This window comes from Amblyraja radiata, chromosome 20 (assembly GCF_010909765.2).
Source record: "Amblyraja radiata isolate CabotCenter1 chromosome 20, sAmbRad1.1.pri, whole genome shotgun sequence".
Classification (NCBI taxonomy): Eukaryota; Metazoa; Chordata; class Chondrichthyes; order Rajiformes; family Rajidae; genus Amblyraja; species Amblyraja radiata.
This window is the reverse complement of record NC_045975.1, coordinates 20,992,091-21,014,159: the sequence shown is the minus strand read 5'-3', so window position 1 is coordinate 21,014,159 and position 22,069 is coordinate 20,992,091. Positions and strand designations below refer to the sequence as shown.

General features: G+C 41.8%; 1 protein-coding gene across 1 annotated transcript; it reads right to left on the bottom strand.

Moving 5' to 3' along the window:
* tmem41b (transmembrane protein 41B) lies at nt 1–20,774 on the bottom strand. The gene is made up of 7 exons (XM_033038968.1): nt 20,416–20,774; nt 14,187–14,301; nt 10,948–11,076; nt 9,398–9,491; nt 5,705–5,809; nt 4,016–4,154; nt 1–1,245 (listed from the first exon to the last, which is right to left on the bottom strand). Exons 1-7 carry the CDS (start codon nt 20,537–20,539, stop codon nt 1,076–1,078), a joined length of 876 nt encoding a protein of 291 aa, XP_032894859.1. The 5' UTR covers nt 20,540–20,774; the 3' UTR covers nt 1–1,075.
* Nucleotides 20,775–22,069: the final 1,295 nt, after the last annotated feature.

Here is a 22,069-nt window from a genome sequence, read left to right as displayed (position 1 = left end):
CCAGGTATTCAGAATTTAATGTAAAAATCACTTAAAAACAGGTATGCAGAAAGGCTATTGGATAGGATAATCTCTTTTTAAACATATCCTGTCATTCACCCACAAGCTTTTGCTTCACATCTCCCACAAATAAACAAGCTTGAACTAGAAATTCACCTCATTATAATCTTTATAACATTGGATTTTTGGAGTCATGTGCCACCTAGTGGGCATTTTTTTAAATTATCAGTACAGAAGACAAATTATAATACATTTTTAAGAAATGTACAGTTGTATACAGTGCTCTTTTACTTATTCTGTAGGATCATACAATATGTGAAAATTTACAGTGTATAGCCATACCTGGGAGAAAAAAGATAGTACATTGGGGCTGAATGCAGAAATAACAATAAATAATCTTGACTTCATCCTTTCCAATAAAGATTTGCACCAGGAAATTCTATGTGATATTGTTTTAGGATCAAAAAACATGTATGATAAAAAAAATAATAATACATCAAGAATGAGAATTTATTGCAGTTTTTAATACTGTTGAAGGTATATGCCACTTTTTAAAAAGAACCTTTTAAAAACCCTGCATAAATGTTTCCACAATATTGAACCACAAAACAGGAAAAAAAAGTTAAAAAGATTCTTCCCCGAATGTAATGGTAAACGTGAACGCAGCAGTTGTTCCACTTTTCATTCTACACTTCCAAAATTCTGCTCCATTGTATTTTGCTTTTAGTTTGTGGCTAAGGACAAGTAAGGGAATTTGGGATAGACCTGCAATATTAGCAAGTGCTTCACTCAGTTTAGAATTTTATTGTATAATGTAGCCATGTTAATAATAAAAGCAAGCTACCTTCACTACATTATAACTCAGACAATGCCAAAGATGTAAAAGCAAGGAAAGGTGATGGTTTTATGAATAAATAATGAATTTATCATATTTTTAAAATGTGCATTTTCATAAAAAAAGACTGATCTATCAAATTCCAAATTTCAAATATACTCTTTACTACAACCCACTTAGTGGACATCCACTTAAAGATAAATTCTGATCCAAGTTATGAGTTGTAAGATTGCAACACAGCTAAGAGAACGTTTGCTTCAGTTTTTTCTGGAAAAACACTGGAAGGAGGGAGACAACTGCCAAGAACATGAGGACAAAGACTGAATTCCAAGAGACAGCTTCTCCTGCTGTTGTAAGTTGGTAAAGAGTTGTGCCAGCTTTGATAGCCACAAATGATGGGGGTGCTACACCTAAAGGGAAACAGAAAAAAAAGTTTAATATTCTCTTCAATGGCTATTGTATATAATATCTATATAACTAAAAGTCTCATTTTGACCACTTTCTGTCTGCGCTGTATATTGATTTTAGAAAAAACGCTACCATATATCGCTATGATTTTTGGCCATCTTACTCACGCTGAGGCAGCCCCGAGGATTTTTCCGATCAATGCAAAATAAAATAGTTATGAGTGTTTAAAAAAACCTTGAGATCCTCTCGCCTGTCAATCAGGATGAAGGTAACGCCCCTTCCGGGGGTGGGGAGGGATAGGACTATAAAACCCCGGATGCCTGGACGCGAGTCAGTCCCTCTGGAAGATCACGATGGGAGAGTCCACAACTGTGATTCTAAACTGTGAATCAACTGAACTGTGAGTCTGCAATGTACTTGCAATAAATGATTTGTTAGCCCTTAATGACAATGCAATGCGTTGTTTGCCAATTTGGTGGCCTGCACTCTGCGTGAAATGGAATTTCAAGGAATAGCCGTGAGTGAACTGCCAGCCCACCAGCCCTGAGCGACTGAGCTGCCAGCCCACCAGCCCTGAGTGACTGAGCTGCCAGCCCACCAGCCCCGAGTGACTGAGCTGCCAGCCCGAGAATCCATTTGGCCCACAATGTCCATTCTAGCTCTATGGAAACCAGTCCCTTCAGCCCACAACACCCATACTAGCACTCCAGAAAGCCCCCCCCCCCCAACTGGTCACCAATATTGGAATTGGTGGGGAGGTGGAATATTGCGTTGGGGGACCAGCCCTCCCCGTGTGAACATGGGGCCCAACGGGTCCCACTTAGTCTAGTCTCTTATTATGAGAACTCTGATAAACAAGCGTATTTGAAAATATTATTTGAATTATAAGTACACCATGACTTTCCAAGCCTCGAGGTCTGTGGTGGGTTCGCTAATCTCAACCGGGGCAAGGAGAAGAGTGCAGTAATTAAGTCAGTATCCCTGGACAAGCAACACCAAAAATATTATTCCAATGCTTGATCACTAATCAACCACTGAAGAGTGCATTAAACATTTGGCATGATTAAGATTAGGCCCAGTCTCTATTCAGTTTCGCAGTGTGGTGTCCTTTACCCAAGTGCCCTACCTATGTATAGCCCTTACATACGAGTGAGTGTTTGGGAGATTGGTGGGATGGATTTGTCACTGGGTGGGGCTGCAGGCATCTTCTGCCATGGTGGGATAGATTTGTGACCACATTTCCGATTTGTTCATGTTGTGTACTCTGGGACGGACCTGTATGGTCCGCATTTATAGAGGGAGAAACAGAATTAAACTTTTTGGGAACCCGTGATGGTATCTGTGATTCTACTCACTAAAACTTCTTCCCTTCCCTAGTTCCAAAGTATTTAAAAAATAAAATCTATTAGCTCACACGTACAGACATGGAATTTAATCTGGCACTTTTAAAATTATTTTTCCCCATCGTCGTTATGGTTTTCTAAAGAACAATTTGTTTAAATTTCAACAGGATTTATGGATCCACATTACAATAAATCCTGCACGCCAGAGAATTAATTTGTTTTTGACTTCTAATCTGGAATCATAACATGCATTAGTGTGAAAACCAAAATGTATCTGAAAAAACATTCACTCAAGTGTCTGCCCTATTGTGTCAGGTAATTAGCAGGAACCCTCGCCACCTGGCAATAATAAAATGGTGATCCCATTGCCCCTTTGGCTCAATGTGAAACAATGCACAATGGTAAGAGAAAGCCATTGCTGGGGATGACCGGCAAAAGTTTCATGTGTTTATAAGCTGCCCAGATCCCATGGTCTCTCTCATCACCTCCAGTTGAATATGATGTAAGTTGCAGCCTTCCCCTCTCTGCTTGGCTGCACAGCTCTCCCCAGCCCAGAGATTTTCTTGCGGTAACAAAAATTCATCAGTGGCCACCCACCAGCCTCACGTCTGGGCACTGAATAACTGCGCCGTTTGCCCCATCCCGTCCAACACCAGTATCCCACAGGCATCTATTGCATTCTGTTTCAGTGGCTCATTCTTCATCAAAACACAATAGAATTAAAAGAATTTAAGTTTCATTGCTGCTGCAAAGCTAATAGGAAGATTGGCACACAAGTTGGTTCCCTCCAGGTTCACAGCACAGTGGTGCTGTCAAAAACACATCTATATATAATGCGATGACAACTTTTAGCGCCAATTCTATTAGTGCTCTCAATTCTGTATGCCAAGTGCTGAATAAGATACAAGTTTACTTGCAATAGAGGGAGTGCACCCTCAATTCACCAGACTAGAAAGTTGGGGCTGTGAGAAGAGATTAAGCAGATTGGCCCTATATTCCCCACTTTCAAAGTCATGTTCTATTTGAAACTTACAAAATTCTCATAGGGTTTGACAAGGTGGTTGCAAGGATGATACTTTCTTGGCTGGGGTTTCTTGAACCAAGGGTCAGCCATTCAGCACTGATACAAGAAGAAACCCCTTTACCCAGAGGGATGTGAATCTTTGGAATTCTCGACCCAAGAGAGGAGGCTTAGATATTGAGTCTATGCTAGAGCAAGTTCTTTTGAATTTGGGATATTAAGGAAATCAAAAGACATGGGGGTAATTGACACAAGGTAAGACCACCTATGATCTTATTTAATAGGAAATCAGGCAGTCGAGGAAGTATGCTACTCCTACCACACATGTTACCAGTTCCATTGCTTGTCTAGGTAGGACCAATTGAAAGCTATGACAAAAACAAAAAATTCAATAAATAACACACTTACCTAAGAATGTGCCAATGAAAAAGACACCCAGGGGTACATTTATTACAGGACTCGTGATGTTAATGAACCAGTTCGGCAGGAAAGGAGTAATTCTTAAAAATATTATATAATTAATAAGATGATCCCTGTGCTTGTCGACCTGCAAAAATGAATTAAAAGCATTTGCCAATTAGGTGCATTTTAAATGATTTGTAGTCCACTGCTTTCAGCCATGAGTATTACTCTTGCATTCATTTTAGGCCAAGTACATTATTAGTTACATAATATATAGAAAATATATTAATAATATTGTGAGAATGTACAGACAGCAACAGACGATTACATTTCGTGTCAAGCACTTCTTTATACTCAGTGGTATTGGCTGTTTCTAGGAAGCTAAATCTTTTAGGGAGAACTGATGGAAACTATTTCCAGTATCTAGGACAGGGGTTCCCAACCTTTTTCATCCAGTTTACCCCTGGCAACTTTAATAGCACATAACAATGTTATTTCACTTATTTATGAACAACTAATGATGAACAGATACCGGTATACCAGAACCAAACACAGTCAGTCAATGAGAAAAAAAAAAGTACAAATCCAGACTCATCAAATTTACCCGCTGGGTAGACTAAAATGTACCCCAGGTTGGGAACCCTTGATCTAGGATGTAGATGCCAACCAAGGCAATTTTGCATCCAGTTGGCTAGCTCACCCTGGATCCTATGCAATCTAACCTACTGGATCAGTCACCAGGTGGACCTTTGTCAAAAGTCCATGTGGACAGCATCTACCAGCCTGCCATTGTCAATCCTTCTGGTCAACAACATGAAAAAAAAACTGAACTCTGGTGGAGGCCAGATCGTTAGAGATATTAACATGGAAATAAATCAATATTTGAAAGATGGAGAGTTATGGGGAAGTGACACAGAAAACCATAGCTAGTACTTCATATTCCAGCTATCCATACATAGGTGGATTCACTCTTGGAGTGTAGGTCTGGTCACCGTGCCATGCTGGGGTGGGGCATGTGATTGGGATAGAGGAGGTGTGGAGGGAATCCGTAGGTAAGTTGCCATGTTGCCGGCATTGGAAGACTCGGGTTGTGGGGAGAATGAATGAGCTGGAACTTTTATCCTGGAGTGAAGAAGAGTGAGGGGCCTAATCGAGGTTTGTAACATTTTAGATGCACAGAAAGATTGGAGAGTCAGACTTTTCCCCAAGGTATGGGTATCAAAAACAGGTTTAAGGAGAAAGGGGTAGAGAGCAAAGATTTAGATGAGTGTGAGGGTCAGGTTTTTCCACTTGGCCCTCAGATCTCATCTATATTTCAAGACTTCTCTTTATGTTTCTGATTTTCAGACTCAGAGTGTTTTGCTTTTTAACTTGACAGGCAAAATTCTTATGAATGTAATAAAATGTTTCTTTAGCTGGCAATCTTGTAACTACTGGTGGGAAAATGACGGCCCAAGTAGAGCAGCAAAAATAATTTGGTGCAGAAGAACAAATACATTTAGTTTGTAAAGATGATTAACCAGATGGTGAACATGCGACTGGGGAAATACAATCTCTTAAGTGCTAGGAACTGCATCCTTCCATCATCTCTAAAATTGTGCTTCATTTTTAAACATTGTTTTAAACTGCACATTCATCCATTGCATTCCATGTAAATTCCCAGTAAAAATAGGTTAAAAAAAAAAAAGATGTTACCTGTTGTGCCCATTTTGTTGCTTTCTCCGTTAGATATTTATAAACAATTGGTCGACCAACTAAATATGAGAGCATGTAGCAGAATGAAGCCCCAAGACCGGAACACTGGAAACATTGAAGAAGAAAATATCCACATTGTTGTAAAACAAAAGATTTCCCTCACAAATAATGGTCATTAAGGACTTCAACCTGTTTGCACTATGGCAAGGGTCTCCAAACTATGGCCACATCTGGCCCGCCATTAGATTTTATCCGGCCCGCAGCAAGCTCAGCGCAGGACAGAGCGTGTGTCTGTTAGGTGTCGAGTCGATTAGAGTCGGGTGCATGGCGGCCCGGAGCTGCTCCTAGTGTTGTTACCGGGTAGGTCCCTCGAATTATCAGAGCCAAGACATCACAGGGCCGTCGTGAAGAAGGGTTCAATGTGGGGTGGGGGGGTTGTTCGGCGGCGGTGGTCAGAATGGGTCGGCGGCGCTTTATAAAGTGTGATCGTTCCTCTCTGCAACCGTCTCACTGCCCTCTCTCTCTGCCCTCTCCCTCTACCCTCCCCCTCACTCTCTGCCTCTGCCCTGTCTCAGCCCTCTCTTTGTCTCTCTCTCTCTCTCTCTGTTTCTCTCTCTCTCTGCCCCTCCCTCTCTCTGCCCCTCCCTCCCACTGCCCCTCTCTCTGCCTCTCTCTCTCTCTCTCAGCCTCACTCTCTCTCTCTGCCTCACTCTCTCTCTCTGCCCGCCCTCTGTCTCTGCCCTCTCACTGTCCCTGCCCCCGCCCCCGCCCCCGCCCCCCTCTCTCTCTGCCCCCTCTCACCTCTCTCGCCTCTTTGTCTCTGCACTCTCTCTCTCTCTTTCTCTATCTGGCCTCTCTCTCTCTCTCTCTCTCTCTCTCTCTCATTATATTTATAAAACTGACATTTCTTTATTTTTTCCTATGCCCCCCCAAAATTTGCCAAATATGTAATGTGGCCCTCATGCTGAAAAGCTTGGAGGCCCCTGCACTATCGCAAGCATTTCTTTAAGTTATTCCTTTATTTTGTACAAACAAACTCAAAGCTTATTCATCTCTGCCAGTTAGTTCCTCAAGATTAAAAACTTAAAAGTTACATGTGTAAATGCAAAGTCAACAGAAATTCAAGATTTAAAAAAGGTTACCTTCAAATGCAATCCAAGAATCAAGGGAAATATAACATTATTTTTTTAAGTGATAAATATCCATCGCTAATTCACAATTTTCAATTATTTACACTAGTTTAGTTTAGAGATACTGTGTCTTAACAGGCCCTTTGGCCCACCGGGTCCATGTTGACCAGCAGTCCCCGTACACCAGCACTATCCTGTACACGAGTGACAATTTACAATTTTTACCGAAGCCAATTAACCTACAAACCTATACGCCTTTGGAGTGTGGGAGGAAACCAGAGCACCTGAAGAAAACCCTAGCAGTCACAGGGAGAACGTACAATCTCCATACAGGCAACACCCAAAGTCAGGATTGAACCCGGGTCTCTGGCGCTGTAAGGCAGCAACTTTACCGCTGAGCCACCGTGCCGTCACAAATTCCTGCCATTTTCATCAACAGGACAAGAGCTTGAAAGGTTTTGAATTGAATTCTCAAGATAGCATGTTAAAATGTAACAGCTAAATCAAGAATATTAAATAAAGGTTTAGGATTTAGAAAATCAGAACTTACTTTTGGCTCACAAGCTGCTTTTATATCTGCACTGAAACCCACACTGGTACTGCGCATAACTCATTGTTAACTTGTCTGACCTATATGTGCTCCAAATCCACCCTACTTGATTATCTCTTAACTATTTGCTCAGTTCAAGGGCCATTATAAAAGAAAGAAGAAAAATACCACTATTACCAGCAAAATTTACATGTCACGATTTGCTTTAATGCCATTGTAAAAAGCATACAGGAACACTGGTAAAAGTAAATAAATCTTTTATTGGAATATTACGAAAATCAAGAAGTTATCCTATCAAAATATGTTGCCACTTTTGACGAGGGGTCTTGGACCCCTGCGTCTCCCAAGTTATCAACGTTTTATGGTGTCTTCCATCTGCTAGTTTTAGTTTAGTGTAAATTAGTTTATTATTGTCATATGTACCGAGCTTTGTCAAAGCTTTTTATTGCGTGCTATCTAGTCATCAAAAAAACTATACATGATTACAGTCAAACCACCCATTGTGTACAGATACAGAATAAAGGGTATAACATTTAGTGCAAGATAAAGTCTGTAAAAGATGGTTCAAAGAGATAGTTTTTTTGTGTGTAAATCAGCATCTGTGGTTCCTTGTGTCTACCCAAAGATATTGACGAATATTAACTAATCTGGGAATTGTGTAAGAAGAAACTGCAGATGCTGGTTTAAACCGAAGATAGACACAAAAAGCTGGAGTAACTCAGCGGAACTGGCAGATTCTCTGGAGAGAAGGAATGGGTGACGTTTCGGATCGAGACCCTTCTTCAGATCTCTCTAGAGATGCTGCCTGTCCCTCAGAGTTACTGCAGCTTTTTGTGTCTCTCTGGGATTAATGTAAATGGGCGAATAGATCTGAGATCCCCACCTGATTTAAAAAGACATCCATAATAGTGGCACAAAAGAAGAGCAAGTTGACATGTTTCAATGACTACTGGCCAGATGTCCATGGTGGTGAAGTGCATTGAGAAATTGGTTACAACGCATATTGACTCCTGCATTCGCAATTTGTCTACTGCCACAACAGATCAATGAGGGATGAGATATCACTGGCTCTCCACAATGCACTGGACCATTTGGACAATAAGTACAATTACTTCACGATGCTGTTCATTGACTACAGCTCAACAAAAATGGGCAACACAGTGCCGCAACTGGTAGAGATGCTGCTTCACAGCACCAGAGACCCGGGTTTGATCCCCTTGGAGTTTGCACGTTCTCCCTGTGACCACATGGGTTTCCTCCTGCATTCCAAGCACATGCAGGTTCGTAAGTTAACTGGCCTCTGTAAATTGTCCCTAATGTGCAGGGATTGAATGAGAAAGTGGGATAACGGACCTAATGTGAATAGGTGATCGATGGTTGACGTCGACTTAGATGGCTGAAGGGCTTGTTTTCATGCTGTATCTCTAAACAAAACTAAACCAACACCCCCTCAAAACTTATCATGAAACTCAGTGAAATGGGTCTCTGCTTATTCCTTTGCAGTTGGATACTCGAGTTCCTCATCTGCACACACTCTTCCGAACTCGCGGATTAGGTCGCCGCAGTGGGACAACCCCTTTAGAGATAAACAGGAGGCACTGCCTTAAAAAAGGCAGCTAATATCACCAACGACACATACCACCATGTCCATCCTATCATCTCACTACTACCATCAGGCAAAAAAAGCACAGGGCCCTGAAAACTATGACCTCCAGATTTAAGAACAGCTTCTTCCCAGCAACTAGCAGGCTCTTGAAAACTGCACAACGCTAACCACCACCTCAGCAACTACGATCTATTGTAGATTTTATTTTGGTACTGGCTATTTCCCCACATACTTCTCCCAGAAAATGATCACCTTATTCCTCAATCATTGTACTTTAACAAACGAGCAGCAGGGTTTCTTAAATGGTTCAGATAAACTAGTTAAAATGGATATTAATCTACTGAACAGAATTGTTATCCAGTATTCCAAATCAACAATAAATATTTATTTTATCAAATTCAACTTACCAGGCAGACGAGGAAAAGTGCCAATGGGAAAGGATACAGAAATCCAGAAAGGATGCTAAGAAATATGGAACCTGGTATGGCAAAGGTTTGTAAACTGGAAAGAATGAAGTCAAGGATTGTTTCTTTAAAACATTGCAATAACCCTTGAAACATTCTGATAACATGATCATCCTGCTTGTACATTTGTAACTCTAACTGTTACGTAACTGGCAACAATTCTTAAATCTTTCCATATGTACAACTAGCTATCACAGAAGGTCTCCTTATTCCTTCAACACAAATGCATTTATTTTTGTTATATAATTATAACAATTATTTCATCAATGTTCAATCAGGTTAAACCACCATGCACATTCTGTTCAGTTTTGTTCACCCTATTATAGAAAAGATGCCATTAAGCTGGAAATAATGAACCTAAACCCAAGAATATTTATGCCATGACTCAAGGGCCCAAGCTATAGGGAGAGATTGGACAGCCTTAGACTTTATTTCTTGGCGTGCAGGAGACTGTGGGGTGATCTTAAAGAGGTGTATAAAATCACAAAGGGAATAGATAGTGTGGATGTACAGTGGGTTTTTTCCAGGTTAGGTAAATTAAGAACTTTAAAATGAGGCAAAAGATTTTAATAGGAATCTGAGGGGCAACCTTTTCACAAAGAGCAAATGTTGAGGTTGGTGCAATAATAACATTTAGAAGACATTTGGACAGGTACATAGATAGGAAAGGTTTAGAGGGATATGGCACAGGCACCTGTAAATGGTTCCAGCTTGGATGGGACATTTTATACAGCGTGTGCTGTTTGGATAAAGGGCCTATTTCCGTGCTGCATGACTCTTTGACAAAGTCAAAATGGATGCAATTAAATTAAAAGATTTAATAAAATGAGTGGAGACAGAAGTGTGTACATCGTGCAAGTTCACCCTACTGTAAATGTCGGTGTGGTTACTGTCCAACTCGGTGTCATCCCCAATGCCATAGTGCATGTACTGTATAACAGCCATCTCCATTAGCCCAGGGTTATTACACTGGGTATTTGCATTCGGAGCTGGACCAGCAGAGGTCTTTGCCAATTCAAACTTGGAGACAAATTCTGTACTCTCCCATCATTTGTCAAACTTGGTTTACATAACTGATTCCATTCCTTTCTCTAGCCACTCTGTAGGACTGAAGTGAACGAGATGTACTGTAATGCTACCCCCTTCCCCCCTCCCCACACCCACCTCATCCCAACCCCACCAATAAATCACACAGTTTAGTATCTGCTTTTAACTTTTTCCATAACCACCCTCATGGTTTCAAGGGTTTTGCCATTATTACTTAATTCTCTTGCAATGAATTGCAAATGCAAGGGTGACTTCTGTTTTTCATCCTACAGCCCATGGAGACAAACATCTGCATCAAAATCAGGAACTTGTATACAGCTTAAAACCTTGCATGTTAGATTATAGTACATTGCGTGTCAAAAAGACCAGGAGGATGATAGATGTACATTCTAATGTCCCACCCTTCTACTTTAGAGACATTGTGCTAACTGCACATGAAAGGATACAAAATATATGTTGTGAAGAATGCAACTAACACTTGTACATAGTAAGCGTCCTTGTATTTGGAAAGAACTTTCCCCAATGCCTTGGCATCATCCATGTCCTTAGGAATTACAATGGTTTTTCGCTCCTCTCTATGAAGATCCAAAAAGCAGAATGATTAATTAATTATTTGAGTTCTAATTTATAGATACAGCGTGGAAACAGGCCCTTCAGCCCACCAAGTATATGCCGACCATCGATCACCCGTACACTAGTTCTATGTTATCCCACTTTCGCATTCCACGCACCAGGGATAATTTACAGAATATAATTTACCTACAAACCTGCACATCTTTGGAATGTGGGAGGAAACCGGAGCATTTGTAGAAAACCCATGTAATCACAGACAGAATGGACAAACTCTACACGGACAGTGGGTCTCCAATACAATACAATACACATTTATTTGTCATTTGGACCTCGTTGAGGTTCAAATGACAAATAAATGTGTATTGTATTGTATCTGCAGTCATACATACAAAAAGAAAAAGGAAGCAGCTCTACCGCTGCACCAAAGGTTTCTTCATAAACGTTTTCCAAACTGCCAGCATTCTGACATTTACATGAAGCATTTACCGATATAATTTAAGGTTACATTTAATTGATGGTTGATTATTTATTATGATAAATGACCACCTGGACCCCAAAGGAATTTAAGGGTGAAAGGGAGGGGAAAACTCACTGCTGCCCTCAATACAATTAAAACCTAGCATTTTATAAGTGAGTAAATCAAACAAAAAACCTGCACCTTAGCAGAGGGTGGAAGTGCTGAATAGGTTTTTACAGAAACAATGAGCTGGATGGTCACTGAGCTGCACCATTCCATGAATCATTCACATAATCACTTTTAACAAAAACATTCAAAGGAGATTAACAAAAGGAAGAACGAAAAGGCAAAATAAAAAAATCATTATTGAACCACAATGAATAGAATAAGGAGACCAAAAATTTGTTTTAAAAAAAAAGACAAGTTCTGGGAAAGCTTTAAAAACACGAGATAAAAAATGAGAAACAAGGAACTGCAGATGTTGATTTACAAAAAAAGACAAAGTACTGGACTAACTTATTGGTCAAGCAGCAGCTCTGAAGAACATGGATAGTTGATGTTTTGGGTCAAGAATTCAGGATGGGGGGCATTTTTATTTTAACAGAATTAAGAGATTGTCATTAAAATATTAGGAAGAAAGAATAGGTATAGAATGAATGAAAAAACAGATTTAGTGGTCTGCTAGTCAGGGGCAGGTATGGAAATCTGGAGAATTTGCAAGGATTATTCTGGAGAATGGGTATGTTTTTAGCTGGATTTGAAAATGATAATAGGGAATAAAAATCAATATTTCAGTGGGTCAGGCAGCATCTCTGGAGAACATGGATAAGTGATGTAAGTGTAATTAGGGCATCATGGTCAAGTTGGGCTGAAGGGCCTGTTTCCGTGCTGCATGACTTTAAAACTGTTAAAAAAAAAGAGCAGTGAAATCCACATGTATACATTCCAACATTATTTCACATTACAGGTACACAACCTTTTATCCGAAAGCCTTGGGACCAGACACTTCTCGGATCTCGGAATTTTTCGGATTTCGTAATGGAAGATTTTTAGCGTAGGTTAGGTAGGTAGCGCGGGCGGCTTGAAAAGTCGGTTGGTGCTCTGACCCCAGCGAACTCTACCCCTGGCTGCGCGGCGCTCCAAATCCAGCGCGGCCCGCGGCCGGACGCCCGCAGCCCCAGCTCCGCGATGTTGGGAGTCGGCGGCCACAGCGCTCTGGAGCTTACTGCACGGCGACCCGGTAAGGCATTGCCCGCTCCCCGCCTCTCCGACCAGGTAGGGGACTAAGAATTAAAGTTTCCCCCTTCACCCCCCCCCCCCTTCACATAAAAGCCCTCCAAACTAACTGACTAACATTTAAGCAATGATTTACAGATGTTTAAGTGTCTCCCCGGTCTCCGGGGAGGAGGCAGCCGCTACAGTAGTACAGACCTGGGTTGACCGTGGGTCGTTTCGGGTCAAGTTTGGCGCCAAACGCAAGCTTTGGTGTGCAGACGACATCCTGGAAAAAATGTCCGGTTTTCGGAACTTTTCGGTTTCCGGAACTCCGGATAAAAGGTTGTGCACCTGTACTTTAAATGTTCTAATTATACTCCAGTGACCTATTTTCAAATGCGACTAGGTAACAATTAAGTTACTTACTGGCAGTTACATCATAACCTTGTGTGCTTGCCCTGATGTGTGCTTGCCCTGATTCAACATTCAAGGATGTAACCATGTTAGCATGAGTTAACTAGATAGAAATCAGAAATGGGATCCTAATTGAGATAACAGCACAACTGTGCTCATCACAGTCCCCAGAGATCACTAACCTAACACTATCAGGAGTCAATGAGAGATATCTCCAGCCTAAAGTGAAGTAATGAATCATGAAAGAAACACAAAAATGTTACTTGAACCTTTAATCCTATCTTTTGAGGGCAGAGATACAAGATGTGAAGAGTTTGCAGAGCCAGGTGATGATCCTTTACTCACTGTTTTAGCAATTGAAGAAATGGTCAATTTGCATTTTACAGTTATTGTTTAAATTGTAGTACAAAGATTCCAGCAGCAGAAGATAAACTTGATGCCATCCAAAAAAGGCAAGCTATCCCATTAACATTACAAGGCAATTTAATCTTTGAGGTGCATCATGTTGTACAGCACATCTAAAAGCATTTAGTGCCAAGGCATTATCATACGTTTGGGTATTAAATACACCTGAAGCTCATCCAAGCAAGACGCATGCTCATCTATGGATCACATGCTCCTCAATGGACTGCTGGGGTTACTGGATAGATGTGAGGAGGAGGGATAGGGACAGCATTAAGCAAAATAATCTGTATCAATATTCTAGTTCAGTATGTCATATTGACTGAAGTACTACTCTAGAGAGGACACAATAAACAGAAATTATATCCTTATTCAGGTGAATGGTAAAGGTAGCACGGTATAACCTGAAGACAAAGTTATTACTCTAGTGAGCCTCAATAGAATGATAAAATAAACACAGATCCATCAATAATTTGATAGTGCAGAATTGTCATTGTTCTTTCTAATGAATCATCAGAATATCACAAGCAATGCCGAGAAATATTTTGTGTTTTAACATGATCAATTCGGATACTGTTAACATGATGATCATTATTTTTTCCTTGCAATTTTGTAGATACTTACTCGTCAAGCTCTGGGAAATTCCTGTACACTAAGTACATAATAAAAGCAGCTGAGAGGAATGTAGAAAAAAGAATGAAGAGAGACATTCGGGTTGAACACCCTTCTGGTGTTTGCTCTTAAATAAAAACAAAAAACACTATGATTAGGAAAAAAATACATCGAACCATTAAAAAAACATGGCATAATATGGATACATGTATAGTTTTGGGTCAAAGACTTTGATACACATCCATTGATGCATCCCTTGGACAGCCCTATATCACATTCCCATGAACATCTTGCCAGATCAGGAAGGTCCATAGGGATCCTGAAGACAAACAGTGAGTTTTTGAGCAGCAACAAGGCCTCTCAAAGACTGCAACAGTGACATGTGCAAATCAAACCAAAATTCTCTCTGGAAACCTTTGACAGATGGCCCATCCTCAGCCCCTGTAGCAAACCTGTTCAAATGTTTTTAGTTGAAAGTATATTTATAAAATTATGAATGAAAATCTCTTGTAAATATTTGTGTTGGTTAATTGGGTTCAGTAAAAAAATTGTAAATTGTTCCTAGTGTGTCGGATAGTGCTAGTGTACGGGTGATCGCTGGTCGGCATGGACTTAGTGGGCCAAAGGACCTGAATCTGTGCTGTATCTCTAAACTAAACTCCTTTGAAGAGTGGTATCTACAACAATACACTACTCCCTGTGCTATACACTAGATATGTGCTCAAATCTTGAACCTACAATCTTTTCTGCCAGGCACAACAGCATTGTTGATGATACGTAAACTTTTCATCTCATTTCCCTTGACCAAATTTATTTTAAAACATTACTTTATGAATGAATAAATGACTGACTGAATAAGTTTATTGGCCAAGTGTGTACACATACAAGGAATTTGCCTTGGTGCTCCGCTCACCAGTAACAACACGACACACAGTAACAATTAAGAATGGCACATAAAACATTAAACATTAATAATAAAACATAATGGTTTAAACATGTGAATGAAATAAAATACTAGAGCCAAATGAGGCTACAGACTTTTGGTTATTGAGTAGAGCTACTACTCGTGGAAAAAAGCTGTTTTTATGTCTGGCTTTGGCGGCTTTGACAGTCGCCTTCCAGAGGGAAGTGATTCAAAGAGTTTGTGGCCAGGGTGAGAGGGGTCAGAGATGATCTTGCCCTCTCGCTTCCTGGCCCTTGCAGTGTACAGTTCGTCAATGGGGGGGAAGGTTGCAGCCAACAACCTTCTCAGCTGATCCGACGATTCACTGCAGCCTCCGGATGTCGTGCTTGGTGGCTGAGCCAAACCAGACCATGATGGAGAAGGTGAGGACAGACTCTACGATGGCAGTATAGAAATGGACCATCATTGCCTGTGGCAGATTGTGTTTCCTCAACTGCCGCAGGAAGTACATCCTGTTGGGCCTTTTTTGAAGGTGGAGTCGATGGTGGCCCCCCATTTCAGGTACTTGGAGACGATGGCTCCAAGGAACTTAAATGACTCCACAGATGTGACTGTGGTGTTGATGGTGAGTGGGGTGAGGGGAGGGGGATCTCTCCTAAAGTCTACTATCAATTCCACTGTCTTAAGAGCATTGAGCTCCACGTTGTTACGAAGGCACCAGGCCGCCAGCTGTGTCACTTCCTGTCTGTAGCCAGGTTTCTCCCCATCCTGGATCAGTCCAATCAGAGGAGTCTGTGGAGGTGCAGTCGTTGGTGTAGAGAGAGTAAAGGAGAGGAGAGAGTACACAGCCTTGTGGTGCTCCTATGCTGAGGGTCTGGGGGTCCGAGATGTGCTTTCCCAGACTCACATGCTGCTTCCTGTCTGTCAGGAAGTTGGTGATCCATTGACAGAGGGGTTCAGACAGTCTTATTATTGATAGATATGTTCACAATAGTCTCTTTCAGTGAAATTAAGGCAATTATTTACAAAAATAGTTTGGAAATTCTCCTGTGTTCAAAAGGGAACTGCAGATGCTGGAATATCAAAGGTACACAAAATTGCTGGAGGAACTCAGCGGGTGCAGCAGCATCTATGGAGCGAAGGAAATGGGCGACGTTTCGGGCCGAAACCCTTCTCCTCTCAATAGAAACAACCTCCTCTCTAAGAAGGGTTTCGGCCCGAAACTTCGCCCATTTCCTTCGCTCCATAGATGCTGCTGCACCCGCTGAGTTCCTCCAGCAATTTTGTGTACCTTGGAAATTCTCCTATTGGTTTGATGAGAAGGACTATTTTATATTTAGTGTGATTAAATTCTATTCATTGAATAACTAAAACTACCAAATACACAATTTTTGTTTTGCAAGCTGTGTCACACTGGCATGTTATTCCCATGTCTGTTTAAAGGGACTCTTGTGACCAAGAATCTTGTTGACAAACATTGCCATATGCCATATGATAACGGCGCCATAACATTGAATGAAAACACTCAATAGTGCAAAGAAAATCTAATGATGAGAGAGATACTTAATAACAGCTTGTATTTTCTTACACCTTTAGCAACAAAAAAGATATCTTAAAGGGTTACAGGGTTGGAGGATATTACCGAGGCAGGGAGTTGAGATCATAAAATGGTTTGAAAATAAGATTGACGATTATAGAAATCAATGCACCACTATAATGAACACAAGCTAGTTCAGCAAGCAGCAGGTAGGATGTAAGCTGGCTTTATCATGAGATAGGATCAATTTTGAAACTTACAATTGCCTGGGGTACATTGCAACAGGCAATTATAGAGGTAACAAAGCCATGGATAAGAACAGTATTCATGCTGAGGCAAGGGTGGAGTCAAATAATATGACATAGGCAGAAATATGTGATGCTATCTCTGTATCCAGTTTATCTCAGTGTCAAGTGAATGGTTCATTTTCATGTGGTTGCTGAGAAACTTTGAGCATAAAGTACGGCACAAGAACAGGCCCTTTACCCACAATGCCAAGATAAACTCATCTCACCTGCCTGCACATACATGATCCATATCCTTCCATTCCCTGCATCCGATGTACCAATCTAAAAGACTGCGAAACGCCACTATCTTATCTACCTCCACCACCACCCTCTGTAAAAAAATAAAAACTTGCCCTGCACCCCTTGAAACTTTGCCCCTCTCACATTGAATCTTTGCCCTCTTGTCTTTGACACTTCCATCCTAGGAAAAAGGTTCTGACTATCTATCCTTTCCATGTCTCTCGTTATGTTATACACTTTTATCAGGCTTCCCCTCACTTTTGGTATTCGAGAGAAAACAATCGAAGTGGTTCCAGCCTCTGCTTATAGCTGATAACCCCTAATCCAGGCAGAATTTTGGTAATTCTGTTTTGTGCCCTCTCCATTCTCCAAATCCTTCCTGTACTTCAATACTCCAAATGCGGTCCAACCAAATTCGTATAAAGCTGCATCATGACTTCCTGACTCTTATACTCAATGCCCCAACCAATGAAGGCGAGCATACCATATGCCTTCTTAACTACTTTATCGGGGTCAAGGAAAGAGCGCTCACGTCGAGGCCCGACGTGGTTTCCACCAATCTTTCCACCACCACGCACAAGGAGTGACAAGACAGACACCATTGTATGGAGATGCCGAGAAATGTGTTCAGCTCTGGCTGAACAACTTCTAATCTTGTGTGTGGACTTGAAAAGAAGAAGATGACTACTTTATCTACGTGTGGCCACGTTCAGGGAGTTATGGACCTGGACCCCAAGATCCCTCTGCACATCAATACTGTTATGGTTTTGCCATCAACCATACTCCTTCACCTTACATTCAAACTCCCAAACTGCAACACCTCACACTTGCGAGGATTCAACTACATGTGCCATTTCTCCACCTATGTCCGGAGTTGAACTACATCCTGCTATATATTTGAACTATCTTTATCACTGGCCGCAACTCAGCAGAGGGTTAAAGTGAGGGAACAGAGTTTGTGATTGTGACCAAACACAACAGCAGGGGGGGGGGGGGGGGGAAGGAGGCATGATAATATGATAGAATTCAACCTGCAGTTTAAGAGTTAAGGGCCTGTCCCACTTCGGCAATTTTTTAGGCGACTACAGGCGACTAAGCTGTCGCCATATGGTCGCCGGGGTGTCACCTGTATGGCCGTGAGTAGTCTCCTCAGTCGCCCAAAGAGTCGTAGCGTCTTTCTGGCTGCCTCTGGATTTTCAACATGTTGAAAATTTTTCGGAGAGTCGACGACAGTGGGTTTGGCGCTAATGAGCCTAGCTTCACCTCCTGACAGGTGCTGTCGTAGTTGTCGCCAGGTTAACATAGGTTGTCACCAGGTGACGTAGGTTGTCGTCGGTGCTGACTTTGTTTTTTTTTGGTGAAGTAGTGATTCTATTTCAAATTTTATGTCGAAGGGCAGTCTAGTCGTCGATTTTTCAGCGACCCGCTACGACTATGACAGTCGCCGGCAATCGCCTAAAATTGCCTAAGTGGGACAGGCCCTTTAGAAGTCAAAATCTGAAATATCAGTATTAATGTTGAATAAATGAAACTACATCGCCATGAGAGAGATGCTGGTTAAAGTTGATTGGAAGGGGACTATAGCAGCAGGAATGACTGTGAGGCAGCAATGTCAGGAGTTTCTGGGAGTAATATGCAAAACAATGGATCTTTTCATCACAAAGAAAAAGAAACAATAAAGGGTGCATTAGGCAATTGTGGCTGACAAAGGAAGTCAAAGATACCATCAAAGCAAAAGGGAAGCCTAAGATTACCAGAAAGATAGCAGATTGGGAAGCCTTTAAACATCAATAGAAGGCAACTAAAATCAATAAGGATAGGATGAAATATGAACCAGCTAATAATATAAAACTCCAAAGACATACAGGTTTGTAGGTAAATTGGCTTGGTAAATGTAAAAATTGTCCCTAGTGTGTGTAGGATATGCGGGGATCGCTGGTCGGCTTGGACCCGGTCGGCTGAAGGGCCTGTTTCCGCGCTGTACCTCTAAACTAAAAATTAAAAGAGGACACCAAAGTTTTTTTCAGATATACAAAGAGTAAGAGAGGTAAAATTGGACATTGGACCGTGGTAAAATGACAAAAGAGAAGTAGTAAAGGGGACACTGAAATGGTGAAATGGTGGATGAACCAAATACTTTTTTTGCATGAGTCTTCAAAGAAGAAGACTCCAACAACATGCCATAAATGCAAGACAGTCAGTCGCTATTACAGAGGAGAAGGTGCTTGGGAAGTTGAAAGGTATGTTGGTGGATAAGGACGTACCTTTAGAAAGGAGATGAGGAGGAATTTCTTCAGTCAGTGGGTTGTGAATCTGTGGAATTCATTTCCACAGATGGCTGGATTTCGATATTTTTTGTCATTGGGTATTTTTAAAGCAGAGATGGACAGATTCTTGATCAGAAAAGGTGTCAAACGTTTTGAGGAGAAGGTAGGAGAAAGGGGTTGAGAGGGAAAGATAGATTAGCCATGATTGAATGATGGATTGGACTTGATGGGCAGAATGACCTAATCCTGCTCCTAGAATTTACGAACACGTCAGATGGCAATAAGAAACAACTACATTTTCACGAATCACTAGAGCCAGGAATGGTTCTAGATCTAGAGGGCTAGAAAATCGCAAATATAACTCCACTGTTTAAGAAGAGAGTAAGACCAAAGAAAGGAAATTATCAGGCCCATCATGGGGGGGAGGGGGTCGGAGGCGAGACGGTTGGCGAGACGTGGGGGGAACGGCTGACGGGGAAATTATAGGCCGGTTACATTAAATTCAGTGGTTGGTAAAATTTTAGAGTCAATTATTAAGGATGAGGTTTCGGCGCACTTGGAAGCACATGATAAAATAGACTGAAGTCAGCATGGTTTTGCTAAGGGGAGATATTGCCTGACAAATCTATTGGAATTCTTTGAGGAAGTAACAAGCAGGACAGCAAAGGAAAGTTGGTGAATGTGGTTTACTTGGACTTTCAGAAGGCCTTTGAAAAGGCGCCGCACATGAGGATGCTAAACAAGATTAGACCCCATGGTATTAGAGGTTAGGATGGCTGACTTTAGAGATACAGCGGAGAAACAGGCCAATCAGGGGGGGAGGGGGTAGGAGGCGAGACGGTTGGCGAGACGTGGGGGGAACGGCTGGCGGGGCAATGGGGGGGGGGGGGGGGGGGGGGTGCTACCATCATCCCCCAAGCTTCTGTCATCGTTCATTGACGGCAACGGAAAGCCACAACACAGGTTCGGTTCCGCTTCACCTCCCCCTCCCTCTCCTCCTCTTCACCTTTAACGTCCTCGCCACCGCTTCGGCCGCTCTCGTCGTCCACAGGCTCCGTTGTCCGTGGGCTGACATCGTTCAGGACCGAGCCCGATTGCCGTCCCACCTCATCGGCTCTCCTTCTCGCCATGTTTATCCCGAGTTAAGGCCGAACCAGGGAAGCGGTGAAGGATGAGCAGGAACCGGCGGCTACCCGGCGCTGTTGCCCTCTCACCCAATAGCAAATATCATAGAGGAGCTCCTCTATGATCTTTGCCCAATAGGATCTTTGCTCTCACCTACCGCGAGTGCAGCAGGAGACAAGAGCGACGCGCACCAAGTGGCCGCGCCGGGAGCTGTGGCGCCGCCGTGGGCGGGCGGTTGCACTGTCAGTGAACACACTCACTCCACCCTCTCTCTGCTCTCAAGCTGTTTTGAATTGCCATCAACTACACCAAGGTCGTGGCATTTTTAAATATAGTATCAAAATATCGCCAATGCTATATGTTAAGAATTAGAAATGCTTCAATCAGACAGGACTGCTCTCGACGATAAAAGTATAGATAAGTGGCAATGTTACAAAATTTTGAGATTTAAAAAATCAAGTCTGCAATTTATTCCATCAGATAACCCATAAAAAGAAGTTTAATTTGACACCTAATTCACTTTCATATCTTCAGTATTAAAAAAGTTATGGCCATTTTCATACTGAAATTAGCATCTTGCTCCCTATTGCTTTTCCATTGACTTAACTCAAAAGCTGTGATCGAGGACAGTCAAATACCTGGGCATGTATATCTCTGAAGATTTGTCCTGGACCCAGAACATTGATCATAATGAAAGCCAAACTACGCCTTTACTTCTTTAGGAGATTCTGTCTTCTATAGATGTATGGTTGAGAGCATATTGACTGGTTGCATCATCACAGCCTGGTTCGGCAATTCGAAGACCCACGAACAAAAGAGATTAGAAAAGTGATGGACACCACCCAATCCATCACAGGAACCGGCTTTCCCAGCATCAAAGGGATCAATAGGAGGTACAGCCTCAAAATGGCAGTCAGCATCATCAAGTACCCACCACCCTGTCCACACTCTCATTTTACTCCGGCCACCAGGAAGAAGGTAAAGGAGTCTGAATACCTTGACCTCCAGGTTCACGAACAGCTTCTTCTCAATAACCCTCTGTCTCTTGAAAATTACAAACACTAACTAAACTATGAACTATGAATTGTCTTAGTTGCACTCAGGACTTTGGACTTTTTGCAATAATGTGTGTTTTTTTTTAATTTATTGATTTTTTCATTTATTATGCTAACAATGAGTACTGCGTTTACAGACCTGTTATACTGCTACAAGTAAGAATTTTATTGTTCCATTTTCAGTACATAAGAGTTAAACATTCTTGATCATCACAATTGAAGTTACAATGAATATAACTAAGCAATTTGAAAGGCAGTATTGGCAATGCATTGGGTTTTAATTGTTCAACTGTAGGGACCATCATAAAGGACACCTCACATTCTTGGGCATGTTAAAGGGTCTGCCCTGATGCAGGCTGTCATCATTACAAAGCAGCAAAGTGTGTTGATAGAATGTAGAAAGAAGGAACTGCAGATGCTGGTTTATACCAAAGAGAGACACAAAGTGCTGGAGTAACTCAGCAGGCCAGGCAGCATATC